General features: G+C 48.5%; 1 protein-coding gene across 1 annotated transcript in view; it reads right to left on the minus strand.

The window, feature by feature from the left end:
* The window catches only part of tm4sf21b (transmembrane 4 L six family member 21b), a 16,106-nt gene extending 4,735 nt beyond the window's left edge, over positions 1-11,371 (minus strand). The window contains exon 1 of the mRNA XM_072459747.1: positions 11,174-11,371. Within this exon, the coding sequence (XP_072315848.1) occupies positions 11,174-11,365 (192 nt within the window). The 5' untranslated portion in view covers positions 11,366-11,371. The remainder of the gene's footprint in view (positions 1-11,173) is intronic.
* Positions 11,372-20,786: the final 9,415 nt, after the last annotated feature.

Genomic DNA, 20,786 nt, shown 5'->3' on the forward strand with positions numbered 1-20,786 from the left:
TCCATGAGATCATCACAGTCTGAGTTCATCTACAGCTGCCTCCATGTGTGAGCCTCCAGATTTCTAAAGTCTGTGCTGAACAGTTTGTTAGCACCATCACTCACATAGTTAACATGTCACTTCAATCTGGAACATTCCGAATGTCTTTGAAAACTGCAGTCATAAAGCCTCTCCTAAAGAAGAGCAGGGGTCAGGGGGAGGGGTCATAAAGCCTCTCCTAAAGAAGAGCAGGGGTCAGGGGGAGGGGTCATAAAGCCTCTCCTAAAGAAGAGCAGGGGGAGGGGGGAGGGGTCATAAAGCCTCTCCTAAAGAAGAGTAGTCTTGATGCCGCAGTCCTGAGTCATGACCGGCCCATCTCTAATCTGCCATTTTGAGGCAAAGTCTTTGAAAAGGTTGTTTACAACAGTCACAGATTTCCTCTTAATAAACAACTCATTTGATGTTTTGTGATAAAATGTGAATATATGATTATATTTCTGTGATGTATTTTATCTGCATAATAGTGATATTTTATCTGCATCATTAGTCTAAGAGAAGAACGGGTGTGTGACAAACTGCATTTGTGAAGGGGTCATAAAGATGGGCCAAAGGATGTTTACCCTAGGGGGGGTGACAGCCCAGAGGAGTTTGGGTAATGTTTACCCAAGGCTTGATCTGTAGGAAAAATACCAGCTGTAAAACAAGTGTCTTGATGTGAAGCTGACCAATGAGAAATGTGACCCGCCTATTCCAGAATATCTAATAAAACCAACCAGCATGGGAAAAAACGGGGTGAGACGCAGGAGGATCACGCAGGCTGCGTACCACAGCCTGCATGATCAGTCCCGGCGTTTTCTCCCAAGCTTGCCATACAAATGTCTGATATTTCTGTGTCGTTTCATATTCTAAGTTGAATTGTGTTCTCGATGTGTTACGGAATAGCATCGGTGTATTGTCTCCTCCCAAGGACATTTTCTGGTCCTATCGAGTCGGACGACAAGCAGCCCCTTCGCTGAGATTGACGGGTGAATCGGTGAAGTCTGTGCACAGCTAAAGGAAGTCCACTTTTCCCGTGGCCGCCCATCGCACCTCATTCTCCGCGAGGAGAGCGCGTCGTTTCGAAGCAGCAGGAGAACACAGGCGGCAAAGAAGGTCAGACAAAAACTTTGTGTGTGAAAAAGAGTTAGCCATGAAACGTTTTATGCATTAGTTTAATATTTCTGAAAAATATTGTTGGCTTTCGAGCATTAGTTTTTGATATTTCTGAAAAATATTGTTGGCTTTGGAGCATTAGTTTTTGATATTTCTGAAAAATATTGTTGGCGTTGGAGCATTAGTTTTTGATATTTCTGAAAAATATTGTTGGCTTTCGAGCATCAGTTTTTGATATTTCTGAAAAATATTGTTGGCTTTCGAGCATTAGTTTAATATTTCTGAAAAATATTGGTTGGCTTTGTGTAGATAAGTTTCTCACATAAAGGAGTTAAATTGCTCACCACGAGTTAAGTTTCTCACCAAAAGCAAGTAATGAGGCCTTATGTACGAGTTGTTACTGACATAAAGATGTGTGAATGTAAGCGCTGTGCACAGGCGAAGTAAGTAAGAGGGAAGTGTGAATGTGTGAATGAGGATTAATAAGTGATTCACTAACGAGTGTGAGAATCACAATTAATCATACAAGGCGTTATTCTGAGAGATCTAAAATTTGCAGTCACGAGTGAATCTTTAAACACCACGTTTATGTCCGGAGGAATCTAATAAGGAATTTTCTCTAGAAGCTTGACATTGACCGTGACTGTAAAGCAAGTAGCATTTCTCTCAGACGACGAGACCACATAATGCCAAAATTATCACCCCAAACTGTAAAAAGAAAAAGGAAAAGTCATAAGAGGATTTTGGAGGGAGACTTCCAGTGTGCTCAGATGACGTGGCAGAGAGGGGGAGATAAGGGGGGTCAACAAGACAGGAGAATGGAAAGCACTCAGAGGACGGTCTGAAGGAATGAATTAGGAACTAAACCCAGCTGGTTTTAAATTTTAGTATTTGAGAGCTCTGTAGAACAAATTTAAGGGTTTTTGTTTTGATTGACAACAATCAATTATAAAGATTTTATTAAACTTGATAAGAGATGAAGATTGATTCAGATTTTTATAGATGGCCAACATTTTGGGGAATGTGATCACAAGACAGGACACTTGCTGTCCCCGACATAGAAGACAAAAGTCGTGTTTTTTGTGTGCACCAAACAAAGCTATGTTTTGTTTTGTTTTGTTTTATTTTTGGACTTGACGAAAATGATCTTTTTGGACTTAAAATGACGAGATGAAAGTACAGGACGAAAAGACAGAAGTGTTTTATAATATGGGTCATAAAGATAGTCAGAGATAACAGGGGCTATTGACTGGGAAATAATTTGGGGAAAGGACTCAGGATGGAGCAGATGTTATCTTTACGGATCACAGGGACACCAACGGTTACACCTCAGGGGGGGTTGACTGATGAGTAATAGGAAAAGTTAACATTAACAGGGAAAGAATTTGACATTCTAAAGTAAATACCTGAAGGATTATGGAGATTCAATCAAGAATTGAATAGATTTAAATAAGACAATATCATCTAAATTTAGACGCTATAGAAATTATGAAAACCAGTGATAACAGGACTTAAACATTATAGGACTCAGGACGGAGGCAAGAGATGGTTAGACTACAAGAAAGAGAGAAAGTAAAAGCAGGTTACAAGTGAGGGTAAGAGTAAGTGAGAAGAGAGAAAGAAAAAGCAGGTTTAGAAATTTGGAAATGGGTGTTTCCTCCGTTACGAGAGGAAGACAGAGAGAAACAGAGGGGAAGATAGAGAGGAAGATGTGATGAGAGACAAAGGAAAGACAGGAAAGTAGGCAACAAGGGGAAAAACAGGTTGATAAAATTATGTGCCTTACAAACAAGGGGGAGGTTTAGAATCATTTTGATTGTTATGCACATATAGACTTGTTAGAACAAAGTAATACACAATGTTTGTAAAGCACCACATGAGCAGGTGTGAGAGAGAGAGTTTGAAACTCACCTGAAGCAGATATAGAAGATTAGCACATATTACTTTAGATGGGTGACTTTATTTAGGCCACACCCACAGAGGAGATGTGAAATTATTAATTATGTGAAGAATTCTAAGTTGTGTACTGACCCTTAAGGCCAGCTCAACGGGGGAATTATAATCAATAATTATTATTGTTTAATGTATTTGTATTGCACACACACACACACACACACACACATATGCGCGCACAAGTGGACACCAGACTTTTAGAGTTTGAAACATTTAGAGTTTGAAACATTTAGAGTTTGAAACATTTAGAGTTTGAAACAAATGGTGGTAAAACAGATAGGTTTGGCAGTGTCGGATTACAGACACAGACACATGGGCCCAGCGCCGTGGAAGGGGGGGCTCAGCCAGGGATGTGACCACTGAACTGTGAAAGGTCAAGAGGTGATTTTGCGGAGTTGGAGTGACAGACGCAATTCCATCTCTTCCTTGATTACATCCTGGATTAGTGAACGTTGTAAACTATCTGGATTGTTGAATTTTGTTTAAATGTAGAACTTTGAGAAATGGGCAAGGCCATATCTCAAAAAGGAGGGATATGTACGTGTAAACAAATATTCCGAATCAATAATTACTAAAAAAAAAATTGTAAACAAGAAAACTGTTTGAAATACATTATACTGTCGAAAAGACTTTATCACCGCAGCAAGTTGGAGATGTGGTGTTTATAGAGACGAGCCAAGTGGACGAGCCAAGTGGACGGAGCCACACCGTGTCGTCCTCACCAGGAGGGACGAGATCATGGGTGCAGCAGACAACACAGCACCAGATCCATAAGCAATCTACAAGACGCAGGACTTTGTTTGTATGAGTTTTGTCCAGAGTCTACGGTAGAGTACGATACTTTGCTACAATGGATGAGGAGACAGATTCTACAGTACGCAAAGTACTATACTCTGCTACGATGAACGAGAGCCAGAGGCTACGGTGCGCAGAGTACCATACTCTGTGAAAAAGAATCAACGAGTTATCATCATCACAGCGATGACGATAATATGGGTGCTGAACACCTGTATTATGCAAACGGGACAATCGGGACAATCAATCAACATACAATGGTGTGTCACAACTGTGTATACCAGTAAATGAAACATTCACAGACCGAAAATAGAGGGGAGAAAATAAGTGATCAACATGAAAGGTTATGAAATGTATAATGTATAATGTACAATGTACAATTGACATGACAGAGGCTGAAGAAACACAATGGCATATTACACTACAGCCACTGTTGTTTGCACTAACTAAGAGAGTTTTTTTTATCTGCTACAACATAACTACATGCAATGTTAATGAGATTATGAATTGAGATGGGAAATGTACCAGTTCATATGTGTCATAGGTGTGACCGAAGCGGGCAGCGGAAGAAGGTCTCTTAAGAAACCAAGCGCAAGGACGTGTGGTGGTGTGGGCATACAGTGCTGAGGGCTTGGAAACAAAGGGACTAGGACGTTGTGCCTATGTCTCTTTTGTGATCAGCATCACCCAGAACCATACCGCAGGGTCAAGGTCGAGAGGTTAGTGGACAATCTGGTTCCAGTAGCACCTGATACTACGTATTTGATTCTATTGGGGTGTCCAGAGAGGTCCCTGACAAGTCAAACTGACTGACCACAGAGCAGCGGGTTTAAGGGCTTTCCGCTTGTACTTCTATATTTCCCATCACAACGCACAAAATTATGGACTGTATTAATTGTCTGTTTGTCAAATTACAGAGATTGACCAATCTGACTCAAAATATAGGACAGTAATGCTGTAGACATGTTTTGGGCCGAGAGAAAAGAAGTGTGTTCAATGTTGAGAACTGTGCATAACTTTTCGTGTGTAAAAGTGTCATTTTAACACCTATATGAAAGGCATGTTGAAAACTGAAAAGAGTAATGTGTTTGGCATATAAGACAGTAGACTAATGCTTTGATAAACAGGAGGGAAATGTGATAAAATTTGAATATGTGATTATATTTCTGTGATGTATTTTATCTGCATAATAGTGATATTTTATCTGCATCATTAGTCTAAGAGAAGAACGGGTGTGTGACAAACTGCATTTGTGAAGGGGTCATAAAGATGGGCCAAAGGATGTTTACCCCAGGGGGGTGTGACAGCCCAGAGGAGTTTGGGTAATGTTTACCCAAACCTTGATCTCTAGGAAAAATGCCAGCTGTAAAACAAGTGCCTTGATAAGATAAGATAAGATAATCCTTTATTGTCCCACATGGGGAAATTTCATTGGTGCAACGCAGGTAGATACAGAGGTAGATCCAGAAGAACAGATCACTTATAGGAAGTCTGAAAAACACTTTCAGTAGAAGATCTCCTATAAATAAATAAAAACTCCCATAGACAAATAAATACATAAATGTGATGCTGACCAATGAGAAATGTGACCCGCCTATTCCAGAATATCTAATAAAACCAACCAGCATGGGAAAAAACGGGGTGAGGCGCAGGAGGATCATGCAGGCTGCGTACCACAGCCTGCATGATCAGTCCCGGCGTTTTCTCCCAAGCTTGCCATACAAATGTCTGATATTTCTGTGTCGTTTCATATTCTAAGTTGAATTGTGTTCTCGATGTTACTGAATAGCATCGGTGTATGTCTAATTCCATGACATGTTTTTTCAGTCAGGTTTTAGACCTCATCACACTGAGACTGCTGTTGTCATGGTGACTGAGACTGCTCTTGTCATGGTGACAAATGACATCCTCCTGAACATTGACACGGGCAAAGCCTCATTCTTGATTCTGTTAGATCTGAGTGCTGCTTTTGACACTGTCGATCATGGGATCCTCTTACAGAGACTAGAGGACTGGGTGGGCATCACTGGCCCCGCCCTAAACTGGTTAAGGTCCTATCTGGAAGACAGGAAGTACTTTGTTGAAATTGGTAGCCGTGTCTCAGACCACATGACCCTGACCTGTGGGGTGCCCCAAGGGTCAATCCTGGGACCCCTTCTGTTCAACCTCTACATGCTGCCGTTAGGTCAGTTGATACGCAGTGAAAATGTGTTCAATCACAATGATGCAGACGAGTCAGATCTATGTTTCACTGTCTCAGGTGAATATGGACCAGTGGATTCACTCTGTCACTGCATCCAACAGATCAGTGTGTGGACTGGCCTCCTGCTGGTGCCAGAGGGCCTCCTGCTGGTGCCAGAGTCAGTGTGTGGAGGCAAAACAACTTTCTCCAGCTGAACTCAGACAAGACTGAAATAATCGTTTTTGTCACAGAAACAAAGAGAAAGTGTCAGCGTCACCTCCTGAGTCTCGCTCTAAAACCTACAAACCAAGTGATAAATCTGGGGGTAATAATGGACTCAGACTTGAACTTTAACAGTCACAACAAATCAATAACATCAGCAACTTTTTACCATCCAAAAAACATTGCCAAAATCAAAAATATAGTGTCCAAACCAGATTTAGTGAGACTTATCCATGTGTTTGTCTCCAGTAGATTAGACTGTAATGGCCGCTCACTGGTCTCTCCAAACGAGCTGTAAAACAGCTGCAGTACATCCAGAACACTGCTGCTCGGGTCCTGACTAGAACCAGGAAGTACCATCACATTAGTCCTGACTAGAACCAGGAAGTACCATCATATTAGTCCTGTTCTCAGGGACCGGCCTCCTGCTGGTGCCAGAGTCAGGACTAAACATGGACCGGCCTCCTGCTGGTGCCAGAGTCAGGACTAAACATGGACCGGCCTCCTGCTGGTGCCAGAGTCAGGACTAAACATGGACCGGCCTCCTGCTGGTGCCCAGAATCAGGACTAAACATGGACCGGCCTCCTGCTGGTGCCAGAGTCAGGACTAAACATGGACCGGCTTCCTGCTGGTGCCAGAGTCAGGACTAAACATGGACCGGCCTCCTGCTGGTGCCAGAGTCAGGACTAAACATGGACCGGCCTCCTGCTGGTGCCAGAGTCAGGACTAAACATGGACCAGCCTCCTGCTGGTGCCAGAGTCAGTACTAAACATGGAGAATCTGTGTTTCAGTTTTATGCAGCTGAAATCTGGAACATTCTTCCTGAAGATGTGAGATAGGTTCTACTCTGACAATGTTCAAATCTAAGCTAAAAACAGTTTTGTTTAGCTGTGTTTATGACTGAAAGGATTTTTCTTTGCACTCTTCTCTTTTATGTCTTAAATTGTTTACACATTAGGCTGAGCAAAATAATATGTCTGTTTGCCATAACCCGACTGACCCGGTATGATACTAGGGGACTAAAAAAAATATCAGCATTTTGTTGAAAAAACGTCAAAATCTTTTATTTTTCAATTATTTTGCTGTCTCACCGACCGATCTTTCCTAAACCGCTGTGTCGAATATTTTTATCACGTTGGTAAACTTATCTTTCGTCCCAAAGGACGCATTACGCAACACATGTGCGATTTCATATTCAGTCCTCCTCATGCGTCTGTAACTAAATAGACCGCGCATGAGAGTCGTTATATTGCCCTTAACAAGTTGGTTTGCCTCTGTCTGGCCACTGAACTCTCCATAGTGCATGTGTTTCTCTATCACGGTGTGAAATTTGACTTACGCAATGCATTCTGGGATTGAAACACGTCCAGCAGCGTCATCACAACAAACATGGCGGCGCCCGTGTCCCCCGCATGTTCCCCCCGCTCGCCTTCGCTAGAAAAACAAAGGATAATGACGTACAAAAGGTCGATTGAAAGATCTTAAAATCGTGAGATTTAGTCTCTCGATCGGGTTGAAGCCTCTGACCCCTGGACTGTTGAAGCCTGACCCCTGGACTGTTGAAGCCTGACCCCTGGACTGTTGAAGCCTGACCCCTGGACTGTTGAAGCCTGACCCCTGGACTGTTGAAGCCTGACTCCTGGACTGTTGAAGCCTGACCCCTGGACTGTTGAAGCCTGACCCCTGGACTGTTGAAGCCCGACCCCTGGACTGTTGAAGCCCGACCCCTGGACTGTTGAAGCCTGACCCCTGGACTGTTGAAGCCTGACCCCTGGACTGTTGAAGCCCGACCCCTGGACTGTTGAAGCCTGACTCCTGGACTGTTGAAGCCCGACCCCTGGACTGTTGAAGCCCGACCCCTGGACTGTTGAAGCCTGACTCCTGGACTGTTGAAGCCCGACCCCTGGACTGTTGAAGCCTGACCCCTGGATTATTGAAGCCCGACCCCTGGACTGTTGAAGCCTGACTCCTGGACTGTTGAAGCCCGACCCCTGGACTGTTGAAGCCTGACCCCTGGACTGTTGAAGCCCGACCCCTGGACTGTTGAAGCCTGACCCCTGGACTGTTGAAGCCCGACCCCTGGACTGTTGAAGCCTGACCCCTGGACTGTTGAAGCTTGACCCCTGGACTGTTGAAGCCTGACCCCTGGACTGTTGAAGCCTGACCCCTGGTGGTCACTCCAAGTCAAAAAATTGCTAAATTTGTATCTTTTTTTTGCCTTCAAAGTAAAAAATATAAGAATTTACTTACCGTCCGACCCACTTGAAAAATGTTGACTCGGGTTACAGCAAACAGACCATTTATTTGGGGAAGCCTCACCCTTTTTTATTTTATTTTTTTGACATTTTAAATACTAAAAGATGTATCTGGGACTATTTTGAGCTAGTACCGGAACACACACTGGTCAGGTTGTCGGTCGGCACTAAGCCTTCTGTAAAGTCCAGGAAGAGCCTGGCACTGACCCACTGACCAAGAGCCAGGTTTAATACTAAAGCTCTGGTCGAGTTTTGTCTGAGACAATTAGTTTAGCTAAAGCTAAATCTAGGGCGGGGCAGACGAGACGAGGTCCGTCAGTAAAGATACAAACACACATCAGGTGGAGGCGTCGACCAGAGAGTCGTGGTAAAAGAAACACACGCTCAGCACAGACGTGTGCAGTTTGCAGAAAGCGCGCTGATATGGGAAAGAATCAATCTAAAAGTGATGTGTCCATCCCGGAGACGCCTGTCACGTCCCGGAGACGCCTGTCACGTCCCGGAGACGCCTGTCACGTCCCGGAGACGGCTGTCACGTCCCGGAGACGCCTGTCACATCCTGGAGACGCCTGTCACATCCTGGAGACGCCTGTCATGCTGCAATGTCACATAAATATGGGAAGGAGTGTCTGGAATGCTGCCAATGTGTCCGATAAGTTTGGATTTGGCTAGGTGTTTTTATTTTTATTTTTTGTTTAGTTAATTTGATTGTATTTGTGTTTCTGTCATTTCTTTGTGATTTTATTGTTTTTTCCTGCTGTGAAGCACTTTGAACTGCCTTGTGTATGAAATGTGCGACACAAATAAACTTGCCTTGCCTAATGACTCCATTGCATTCAAGAGCGTATTTGAGTTTATTGGCTAATATTTCAGTCTGTTTCCTGGTGTCCTCTGTGGTCCTCCTGCACTTAAATTTGTTTAAATACAAAACTAAACCCTTTGGCTCACTGTAACAGCGTAACTCTAACCCTTTAAGTCATTTGTTCATGTAATAAAGTTGTGCTGCGTTCAGGCGCTCCTCGCTACATCTTCATGAAAGAGAAGTGTTGCTCTTTCTTTTCTCTTATCTCTGGATAACAGTAAACTCCTAAATGTCGTGACGTTTAATCAGAGCAAATAAAGATAGAAGACAATCAGCAGATCTTTGTCTGTCTCCACAGTTGCGACATCAGGTGTTTTCCTTATGTTCATGTGTATTTTAAGGAGCACGAATGCGTTTTATTCTCCATGAAGCAGGAAGTGCGCTGTTAGCATGCTAATGAGTGTTAGCATTAAACTCTACTTGGTGCTCTTAAATGTGTGAAAAGCATTTATGAACTCATCACGGTGAATCATTATAATGCTCAGATGACATCATCAGGTCAGTGAACCGTTTAAAATGAACCTATTCGATTTTTCCACATTCTTAAGACTAAAAATGTTTTTTTAAATCAAAAATGTGAAATCTTAATAAAATTCAAGATTTTTACATGTATATATATATATATATATATATATATATATATATATATATATATATATACATATTTTTTCTTTATAAATATATTATATTTATAAAGAAAAAATATATAGAAAGTATTCAGAGACTCGTAGTTTTAGAGAAAACTGAAGGGGAAAAGGCACTTCCCGCCGGGAGTGGGACAGACACATCCATGACCTGTGGACCCAGATGATCACCTCCTGGAGAAACGATCCCTACTCCATATGAACGGTTCTTCATCTGCTGGAAGAACTGGTTCTCCTCCTGAAGAACTGGTTCTCCTCATGAATAACTGGTTCTCCTCATGAAGAACTGGGCCTCCTCCTGAAGAACTGGTTCTCCTCCTGAAGAACTGGTTCTCCTCATGAAGAACTGGGTCTCCTCCTGAGTGGCTCCAGCTCCACTGTCTCTCTCTCATCTTTGGAACTCCTTCAGGTTTATACTTTTTCTTAAGGAGGTTTTTTGTAGTTTTTCCTGGCCGAGAAGGAGGGTCTAAGGACAGGGGACTCTGGGACACTTGTCTAAGGACAGGGGACTCTGGGACACTTGTCTAAGGACAGGGGACTCTGGGACACTTGTCTAAGGACAGGGGACTCTGGGACACTTGTCTAAGGACAGGGGACTCTGGGACACTTGTCTAAGGACAGGGGACCCTGGGACACTTGTCTAAGGACAGGGGACCCTGGGACACTTGTCTAAGGACAGGGGACCCTGGGACACTTGTCTAAGGACAGGGGACCCTGGGACACTTGTCTAAGGACAGGGGACCCTGGGACACTTGTCTAAGGACAGGGGATGCTTGGACATTGCCAAGTCCCTCTGAACATTGTTTAATCTGTTTTTCACTGTCACCCTGGAGGAAACTGCTCCATTAAATTGAATTGAAGCTTGACCTTTGGACCAACATTTATGACACTTATATATATAAGTGTATATATAATTATATATTGTATATAGATTTTATTTTTCATAATTTTCTTTCACAAATGTATCTTTCTTTTTTCTTTCTTTATATTTTTGCTTCTTTTTTAGTTTTTTTAAAAGCACCAAAAAAAAAATTCAAATAAAATGCGTTTAAATGCACTATTTGTTCATACTTTATTACGGTTATTAAAAGTGTGGTTCTTATGAAGTGGGAGCGTTTGGTACTCACCATGATTCCTCCACCGACCAGGCCCCCCATGTACTTGACCTCCTGCGTGATGCGGGGGGTGTCCTTGGCATCCTCCGCCGCGTACTTGGTCTGGAAGTCGGGGAAGAAGAGGATGATGTTGCAGATGATGGACACGGCGGCCAGTGGGTAGAGGCTGATGGCCACGAACTTGGAACAGGCTCCTGTGCACATGGTGGAAGCTGGCGAGGTCGAAAAGGCGAAGAGGCCCTACACGGGCTTTATAGTGGAGAAGGAGGATGTACTTTGAGCGCCATTATCTTATCTTACGCTTGATATGTCAGGGGCGTGATGTTTACCCGGGTTTCCATTAGGGCCATAAATGATGGTAAAGTCTTCAGACAAATGCAGTCATTTTTGCCAATACATTTTTATAGAAATATATTGTTATTTTTGTAGTTTATTGTGAATCTACTGTAAGGTCTGGCCAGGGACTAAACCAGGTTAAAGCCGAACCAAATCTTAACATGAACTAAACCAGGTCCAAACCAAGACTAAAAAGAGACTGATCAGAGATTTCAACAAATCTATTACTCAAATACAAAAAACAAGTTTAGAATACTGAGGTTCAACCGAGGCTGCGCTTTGAGCCCAGTTTAATACTGACGTAGACTTTGTTTGGTCCTGGTTTAGTTCTGGTTTAACCCTGGCCTTGTCCTGGTTTAATTCTGGTTTAACCCTGGCCTTGTCCTGGTTTAGTTCTGGTTTAACCCTGGCCTTGTCCTGGTTTAATTCTGGTTTAACCCTGGCCTTGTCCTGGTTTAGTTCTGGTTTAACCTTGGCCTTGTCCTGGTTTAGTTCTGGTTTAACCCTGGCCTGGTCCTGGTTTAGTTCTGGTTTAACCCTGGCCTGGTCCTGGTTTAGTTCTGGTTTAACCCTGGCCTTGTCCTGGTTTAGTTCTGGTTTAACCCTGGCCTGGTCCTGGTTTAGTTCTGGTTTAACCCTGGCCTTGTCCTGGTTTAGTTCTGGTTTAACCCTGGCCTTGTCCTGGTTTAGTTCTGGTTTAACCCTGGCCTGGTCCTGGTTTAGTTCTGGTTTAACCCTGGCCTTGTCCTGGTTTAGTTCTGGTTTAACCCTGGCCTGGTCCTGGTTTAGTTCTGGTTTAACCCTGGCCTTGTCCTGGTTTAGTTCTGGTTTAACCCTTGCCTGTCCTGGTTTAATTCTGGTTTAACCTTGGCCTTGTCCTGGTTTGGTTCTGGTTTAACTCTGGCCTTGTCCTGGTTTAGTTCTGGTTTAACCCTGGCCTTGTCCTGGTTTAGTTCTGGTTTAACCCTGGCCTTGTCCTGGTTTAATTCTGGTTTAACCCTGGCCTGGTCCTGGTTTAGTTCTGGTTTAACCCTGGCCTGGTCCTGGTTTAGTTCTGGTTTAACCCTGGCCTTGTCCTGGTTTAGTTCTGGTTTAACCCTGGCCTGGTCCTGGTTTAGTTCTGGTTTAACCCTGGCCTTGTCCTGGTTTAGTTCTGGTTTAACCCTGGCCTTGTCCTGGTTTAGTTCTGGTTTAACCCTGGCCTGGTCCTGGTTTAGTTCTGGTTTAACCCTGGCCTTGTCCTGGTTTAGTTCTGGTTTAACCCTGGCCTGGTCCTGGTTTAGTTCTGGTTTAACCCTGGCCTTGTCCTGGTTTAGTTCTGGTTTAACCCTTGCCTGTCCTGGTTTAATTCTGGTTTAACCTTGGCCTTGTCCTGGTTTGGTTCTGGTTTAACTCTGGCCTTGTCCTGGTTTAGTTCTGGTTTAACCCTGGCCTTGTCCTGGTTTAGTTCTGGTTTAACCCTGGCCTGGTCCTGGTTTAGTTCTGGTTTAACCCTGGCCTTGTCCTGGTTTAGTTCTGGTTTAACCCTGGCCTGGTCCTGGTTTAGTTCTGGTTTAACCCTGGCCTGGTCCTGGTTTAGTTCTGGTTTAACCCTGGCCTGGTCCTGGTTTAGTTCTGGTTTAACCCTTGCCTGTCCTGGTTTAATTCTGGTTTAACCTTGGCCTTGTCCTGGTTTGGTTCTGGTTTAACTCTGGCCTTGTCCTGGTTTAGTTCTGGTTTAACCCTGGCCTTGTCCTGGTTTAGTTCTGGTTTAACCCTTGCCTGTCCTGGTTTAATTCTGGTTTAACCTTGGCCTTGTCCTGGTTTGGTTCTGGTTTAACCTTGGCCTTGTCCTGGTTTAGTTCTGGTTTAACCCTGGCCTTGTCCTGGTTTAGTTCTGGTTTAACCCTGGCCTTGTCCTGGTTTAATTCTGGTTTAACCCTGGCCTTGTCCTGGTTTAATTCTGGTTTAACCCTGGCCTTGTCCTGGTTTAATTCTGGTTTAACCCTGGCCTTGTCCTGGTTTAATTCTGGTTTAACCCTGGCCTTGTCCTGGTTTAGTTCTGGTTTAACCCTGGCCTTGTCCTGGTTTAGTTCTGGTTTAACCCTGGCCTTGTCCTGGTTTAGATCCAGGTTTAGTCCTAGTTTAGCCTCTTTGTGATCGCAGCCCAACTCTCAACATGAACCAAACCAGCCAAATCAAGCACTAAACTACCTTTACCAGGACTAAACCAAGACTAATAAGTACTAACTATCTCGCAAAAACTGCATTTGGACTAAACTGGGACTAAACTGGGACTAAACTGGGACTAAACTGGGACTAAGGCCTCCAGAGCGTGTGTGCTTTCTGCAGCAGAGACATTTTGCTCCTGTGACGTGACCGTGTGGAAACGATTACCCCCTGGTCCTAATAACTGGCTCCGCCCTCAGCAGCAGCGGCTGCAATCAAGCCATAACGAGCATGAACTGCCTTTGTAAGGTCATCAAGGTCATCAAGGTCATTAAGGTCATTAAGGTCATGCCACAGCATCTCAACAGGATTCAGGTCTTCCAGGTCCTGAGGCAGCAAATAATCCCCTGACCATCAAACCACCACCAGCACCATCAAACCACCACCAGCACCATCAAACCACCACCAGCACCATCAAACCACCACCAGCACCATCAAACCACCACCAGCACCACCAGCACCATCAAACCACCACCAGCACCATCAAACCACCACCAGCACCATCAAACCACCACCAGCACCATCAAACCACCACCAGCACCATCAAACCACCACCAGCACCATCAAACCACCACCAGCACCATCAAACCACCACCAGCACCATCAAACCACCACCAGCACCTCCAGCACCATCAAACCACCACCAGCACCACCAGCACCATCAAACCACCACCAGCACCATCAAACCACCACCAGCACCATCAAACCACCACCAGCACCATCAAACCACCACCAGCACCATCAAACCACCACCAGCACCATCAAACCACCACCAGCACCTCCAGCACCATCAAACCACCACCAGCACCATCAAACCACCACCAGCACCATCAAACCACCACCAGCACCATCAAACCACCACCAGCACCACCAGCACCATCAAACCACCACCAGCACCACCAGCACCATCAAACCACCACCAGCACCATCAAACCACCACCAGCACCATCAAACCACCACCAGCACCATCAAACCACCACCAGCACCATCAAACCACCACCAGCACCTCCAGCACCATCAAACCACCACCAGCACCATCAAACCACCACCAGCACCATCAAACCACCACCAGCACCATCAAACCACCACCAGCACCATCAAACCACCACCAGCACCTCCAGCACCATCAAACCACCACCAGCACCACCAGCACCATCAAACCACCACCAGCACCATCAAACCACCACCAGCACCATCAAACCACCACCAGCACCATCAAACCACCACCAGCACCATCAAACCACCACCAGCACCATCAAACCACCACCAGCACCTCCAGCACCATCAAACCACCACCAGCACCATCAAACCACCACCAGCACCATCAAACCACCACCAGCACCATCAAACCACCACCAGCACCATCAAACCACCACCAGCACCATCAAACCACCACCAGCACCTCCAGCACCATCAAACCACCACCAGCACCATCAAACCACCACCAGCACCATCAAACCACCACCAGCACCATCAAACCACCACCAGCACCATCAAACCACCACCAGCACCATCAAACCACCACCAGCACCTCCAGCACCATCAAACCACCACCAGCACCATCAAACCACCACCAGCACCATCAAACCACCACCAGCACCATCAAACCACCACCAGCACCATCAAACCACCACCAGCACCATCAAACCACCACCAGCACCATCAAACCACCACCAGCACCTCCAGCACCATCAAACCACCACCAGCACCATCAAACCACCACCAGCACCATCAAACCACCACCAGCACCATCAAACCACCACCAGCACCACCAGCACCATCAAACCACCACCAGCACCACCAGCACCATCAAACCACCACCAGCACCATCAAACCACCACCAGCACCATCAAACCACCACCAGCACCATCAAACCACCACCAGCACCATCAAACCACCACCAGCACCATCAAACCACCACCAGCACCTCCAGCACCATCAAACCACCACCAGCACCATCAAACCACCACCAGCACCATCAAACCACCACCAGCACCATCAAACCACCACCAGCACCATCAAACCACCACCAGCACCTCCAGCACCATCAAACCACCACCAGCACCACCAGCACCATCAAACCACCACCAGCACCATCAAACCACCACCAGCACCATCAAACCACCACCAGCACCATCAAACCACCACCAGCACCATCAAACCACCACCAGCACCATCAAACCACCACCAGCACCTCCAGCACCATCAAACCACCACCAGCACCATCAAACCACCACCAGCACCATCAAACCACCACCAGCACCATCAAAGCACCATCAAACCACCACCAGCACCATCAAACCACCACCAGCACCATCAAACCACCACCAGCACCATCAAACCACCACCAGCACCTCCAGCACCATCAAACCACCACCAGCACCATCAAACCACCACCAGCACCATCAAACCACCACCAGCACCATCAAACCACCACCAGCACCACCAGCACCATCAAACCACCACCAGCACCACCAGCACCATCAAACCACCACCAGCACCATCAAACCACCACCAGCACCATCAAACCACCACCAGCACCATCAAACCACCACCAGCACCATCAAACCACCACCAGCACCATCAAACCACCACCAGCACCTCCAGCACCATCAAACCACCACCAGCACCATCAAACCACCACCAGCACCATCAAACCACCACCAGCACCATCAAACCACCACCAGCACCACCAGCACCATCAAACCACCACCAGCACCACCAGCACCATCAAACCACCACCAGCACCATCAAACCACCACCAGCACCATCAAACCACCACCAGCACCATCAAACCACCACCAGCACCATCAAACCACCGGCACCATCAAACCACCACCATCACTATCACACCACCATCACACCACCAGCACCATCACACCAACACCACCACCATCACACCAACACCACCACCATCACACCAACACCACCATCACACCAACACCACCAAACCACCACCAGCACCATCAAACCACCACCAGCACCAACACCACCATCACTATCACACCACCATCACACCACCAGCACCATCACACCACCAGCACCATCTACTGTTGGTAGATGTTCCTTTTCTGAGCTGTGCTGTTACTTTTATGCAAGTATTAAATGGACACACATCTCATCAGTCCAGAGTTTTCTCCCAGTCTTGTGGATCATATCAAGCTGTTTTCTGGCTAAACTGAGTGTTTTTCATCTTGGCTCTTTCTCCTGGTGGAGTCATGAACACGGTCCTTAACTGAGGTAAGTGAGGCCTGCAATTCTTTGGATGTTGTTGTGGGGTCTTTTGTGACCTGGTCGATGAGTCGTTGCTGTGCTCTTGGGGTCTTTTTGGTCGTCCGGTCGCTCCTGGAAAGGTTCCCCACTGTTGCATGTTCTCACCATGTGTGGATAATGGCTCTCACTGGGGTTCTCTGGAGTCCCAAAGCTCTAGAAATGGATTTAGAACCTTTTCCAGACTGACAGCTCTCAATGACTTCCTTTTGTTCCTGATTGTCTTTGGACCTCAGCATGATGCCTCGCTCTTGAGGATGGTTTGGTCGACTTCACGGTGTCAGGCAGGTCCTATTTAAGGGACTTCTTGATTGAGAACAGGGGTGAGCGTCATCAGGCCTGGGCGTGGCTAGAGAAATGGAACTTTGGCGTGATAAACCGCAGTTAAGTTGTGGGAAACAAACACTTTTGCACACTGGGCCATGTAGGTTTGGCTTTTGCTTCACTTCAAAATAAAAACCTTCATTCTGTTTCCCTTGAGTTGTCTTTGGCTTATATTCATATTTGTTTTATTCCATTTAATCATTTAAGTGTAACAAACATGGAAAAAGTCATTAGAAATCAGGAAAGGGGCAAACACCACTGTCCCTGTGGATTTCATTATCCAGAAAGACCAAAACAAACCTGCACCAGTAAAAAAATCATCCAAACTCACCTCTGGAGTATCTGGACCTAGACGGGCCCCGGAGCCGGTCGCCTCGTGTTGAGCTTTGTAACGCGAATAAACCAAAGCCACTTTCTCAACCAGGTCCGCCACAGGCCCAGGAGCCACAGGCCCAGGAGCCACAGAGCCACAGGCCCAGGAGCCACAGGCCCAGGAGCCACAGAGCCACAGGCCCAGGAGCCACAGGCCCAGGAGCCAAAGGCCCAGGGAGAGCCACTGTCACTGGTTCACTTTGGTCCAAAAGAATCTCCACTGAACTGTACCGGCCCAAGTGACCCAAACCATGAGAGGTCTTATGATTGGACAAGAGGACCTGGACATGGAGACACAGACCAGACGTGCTCTAAAGTGCTCTAAAGTGAACCGGTCTAGTGGGATCTGGGCCAGAAGTTTGAATCCTTTAGAACCTAACAGAGACATGTTCTGACAACAATACAAACATTTACCTTGTGTTAAAATATATGACTTGACAAAATGAAGCAAACATTTTGTTGCATCAAGGTTCAACGTACTTTTCACCTCTTGTTTTCCCTTCCCTGCCCCATCTGGGCTCTGAACACAGAAGACAATGTGGGTGACTTGCTCATAGACACAATAACAGCCTGGATTTGAACCAAGACTGTTGGTCCTCAGAAATATTCAAATAAATGATCTACCAACTTTCAGACTTTGACATGGAACAAAGTTATTAACTGATAGATAACCTTTATCTGCAATGAATCATTAAGTCACACGACAGAGGAGGAGGAGGGGGAGGAGGGAGCAGGGGGGGAGGAGGGAGAGGAGGAGGGAGCAGGGGGGAGGAGGAGGGAGAGGAGGGAGCAGGGGGGAGGAGGAGGGAGCAGGGGGAGGAGGGAGAGGAGGAGGAGAGGAGGAGGGAGAGGAGGAGGAGAGGAGGAGGGAGCAGGGGGAGGAGGAGAGGAGGAGGAGGGAGAGGAGGAGGAGAGGAGGAGGGAGAGGAGGAGAGGAGGGAGAGGAGGAGGAGGGGGAGGAGGGAGCAGGGGGGGAGGAGGGAGAGGAGGAGGGAGCAGGGGGGAGGAGGAGGGAGAGGAGGGAGCAGGGGGGAGGAGGAGGGAGGAGGGAGAGGAGGAGGAGAGGAGGAGGGAGAGGAGGAGGAGAGGAGGAGGGAGCAGGGGGAGGAGGGAGAGGAGGAGGAGAGGAGGAGGAGGGAGAGGAGGAGGAGAGAGAGGAGGAGGAGAGGAGGGAGAGGAGGAGGAGGGGGAGGAGGAGGAGAGGAGGAGGGAGAGGAGGAGGAGAGGAGGGAGAGGAGGAGGAGGGGGAGGAGGGAGCAGGGGGGGAGGAGGGAGAGGAGGAGGGAGAAGGGGGGAGGAGGAGGGAGAGGAGGGAGCAGGGGGGAGGAGGAGGGAGGAGGGAGAGGAGGAGGAGAGGAGGAGGGAGAGGAGGAGGAGAGGAGGAGGGAGCAGGGGGAGGAGGGAGAGGAGGAGGAGAGGAGGAGGAGGGAGAGGAGGAGGAGAGAGAGGAGGAGGAGAGGAGGGAGAGGAGGAGGAGGGGGAGGAGGGAGCAGGGGGGGAGGAGGGAGAGGAGGAGGGAGCAGGGGGGAGGAGGAGGGAGAGGAGGGAGCAGGGGGGAGGAGGAGGGAGCAGGGGGAGGAGGGAGAGGAGGAGGAGAGGAGGAGGGAGAGGAGGAGGAGAGGAGGAGGGAGCAGGGGGAGGAGGAGAGGAGGAGGAGGGAGAGGAGGAGGAGAGGAGGAGGGAGAGGAGGAGAGGAGGGAGAGGAGGAGGAGGGGGAGGAGGGAGCAGGGGGGGAGGAGGGAGAGGAGGAGGGAGCAGGGGGGAGGAGGAGGGAGAGGAGGGAGCAGGGGGGAGGAGGAGGGAGGAGGGAGAGGAGGAGGAGAGGAGGAGGGAGAGGAGGAGGAGAGGAGGAGGGAGCAGGGGGAGGAGGGAGAGGAGGAGGAGAGGAGGAGGAGGGAGAGGAGGAGGAGAGAGAGGAGGAGGAGAGGAGGGAGAGGAGGAGGAGGGGGAGGAGGAGGAGAGGAGGAGGGAGAGGAGGAGGAGAGGAGGGAGAGGAGGGAGGAGGAGGAGGGGAGGAGGGAGCAGGGGGGGAGGAGGGAGAGGAGGAGGGAGAAGGGGGGAGGAGGAGGGAGAGGAGGGAGCAGGGGGGAGGAGGAGGGAGGAGGGAGAGGAGGAGGAGAGGAGGAGGGAGAGGAGGAGGAGAGGAGGAGGGAGCAGGGGGAGGAGGGAGAGGAGGAGGAGAGGAGGAGGAGGGAGAGGAGGAGGAGAGAGAGGAGGAGGAGAGGAGGGAGAGGAGGAGGAGGGGGAGGAGGGAGCAGGGGGGGAGGAGGGAGAGGAGGAGGGAGCAGGGGGGAGGAGGAGGGAGAGGAGGGAGCAGGGGGGAGGAGGAGGGAGCAGGGGGAGGAGGGAGAGGAGGAGGAGAGGAGGAGGGAGAGGAGGAGGAGAGGAGGAGGGAGCAGGGGGAGGAGGAGAGGAGGAGGAGGGAGAGGAGGAGGAGAGGAGGAGGGAGAGGAGGAGAGGAGGGAGAGGAGGAGGAGGGGGAGGAGGGAGCAGGGGGGGAGGAGGGAGAGGAGGAGGGAGCAGGGGGGAGGAGGAGGGAGAGGAGGGAGCAGGGGGGAGGAGGAGGGAGGAGGGAGAGGAGGAGGAGAGGAGGAGGGAGAGGAGGAGGAGAGGAGGAGGGAGCAGGGGGAGGAGGGAGAGGAGGAGGAGAGGAGGAGGAGGGAGAGGAGGAGGAGAGAGAGGAGGAGGAGAGGAGGGAGAGGAGGAGGAGGGGGAGGAGGAGGAGAGGAGGAGGGAGAGGAGGAGGAGAGGAGGGAGAGGAGGAGGAGGGGGAGGAGGGAGCAGGGGGGGAGGAGGGAGAGGAGGAGGGAGAAGGGGGGAGGAGGAGGGAGAGGAGGGAGCAGGGGGGAGGAGGAGGGAGGAGGGAGAGGAGGAGGAGAGGAGGAGGGAGAGGAGGAGGAGAGGAGGAGGGAGCAGGGGGAGGAGGGAGAGGAGGAGGAGAGGAGGAGGAGGGAGAGGAGGAGGAGAGAGAGGAGGAGGAGAGGAGGGAGAGGAGGAGGAGGGGGAGGAGGGAGCAGGGGGGGAGGAGGGAGAGGAGGAGGGAGCAGGGGGGAGGAGGAGGGAGAGGAGGGAGCAGGGGGGAGGAGGAGGGAGCAGGGGAGGAGGGAGAGGAGGA

Source organism: Eucyclogobius newberryi, unplaced genomic scaffold, assembly GCF_026437365.1.
Source record: "Eucyclogobius newberryi isolate DKJ021-1_F unplaced genomic scaffold, fEucNew1.0.hap1 SCAF_27, whole genome shotgun sequence".
In the NCBI taxonomy this organism is placed as follows: domain Eukaryota; kingdom Metazoa; phylum Chordata; class Actinopteri; order Gobiiformes; family Gobiidae; genus Eucyclogobius; species Eucyclogobius newberryi.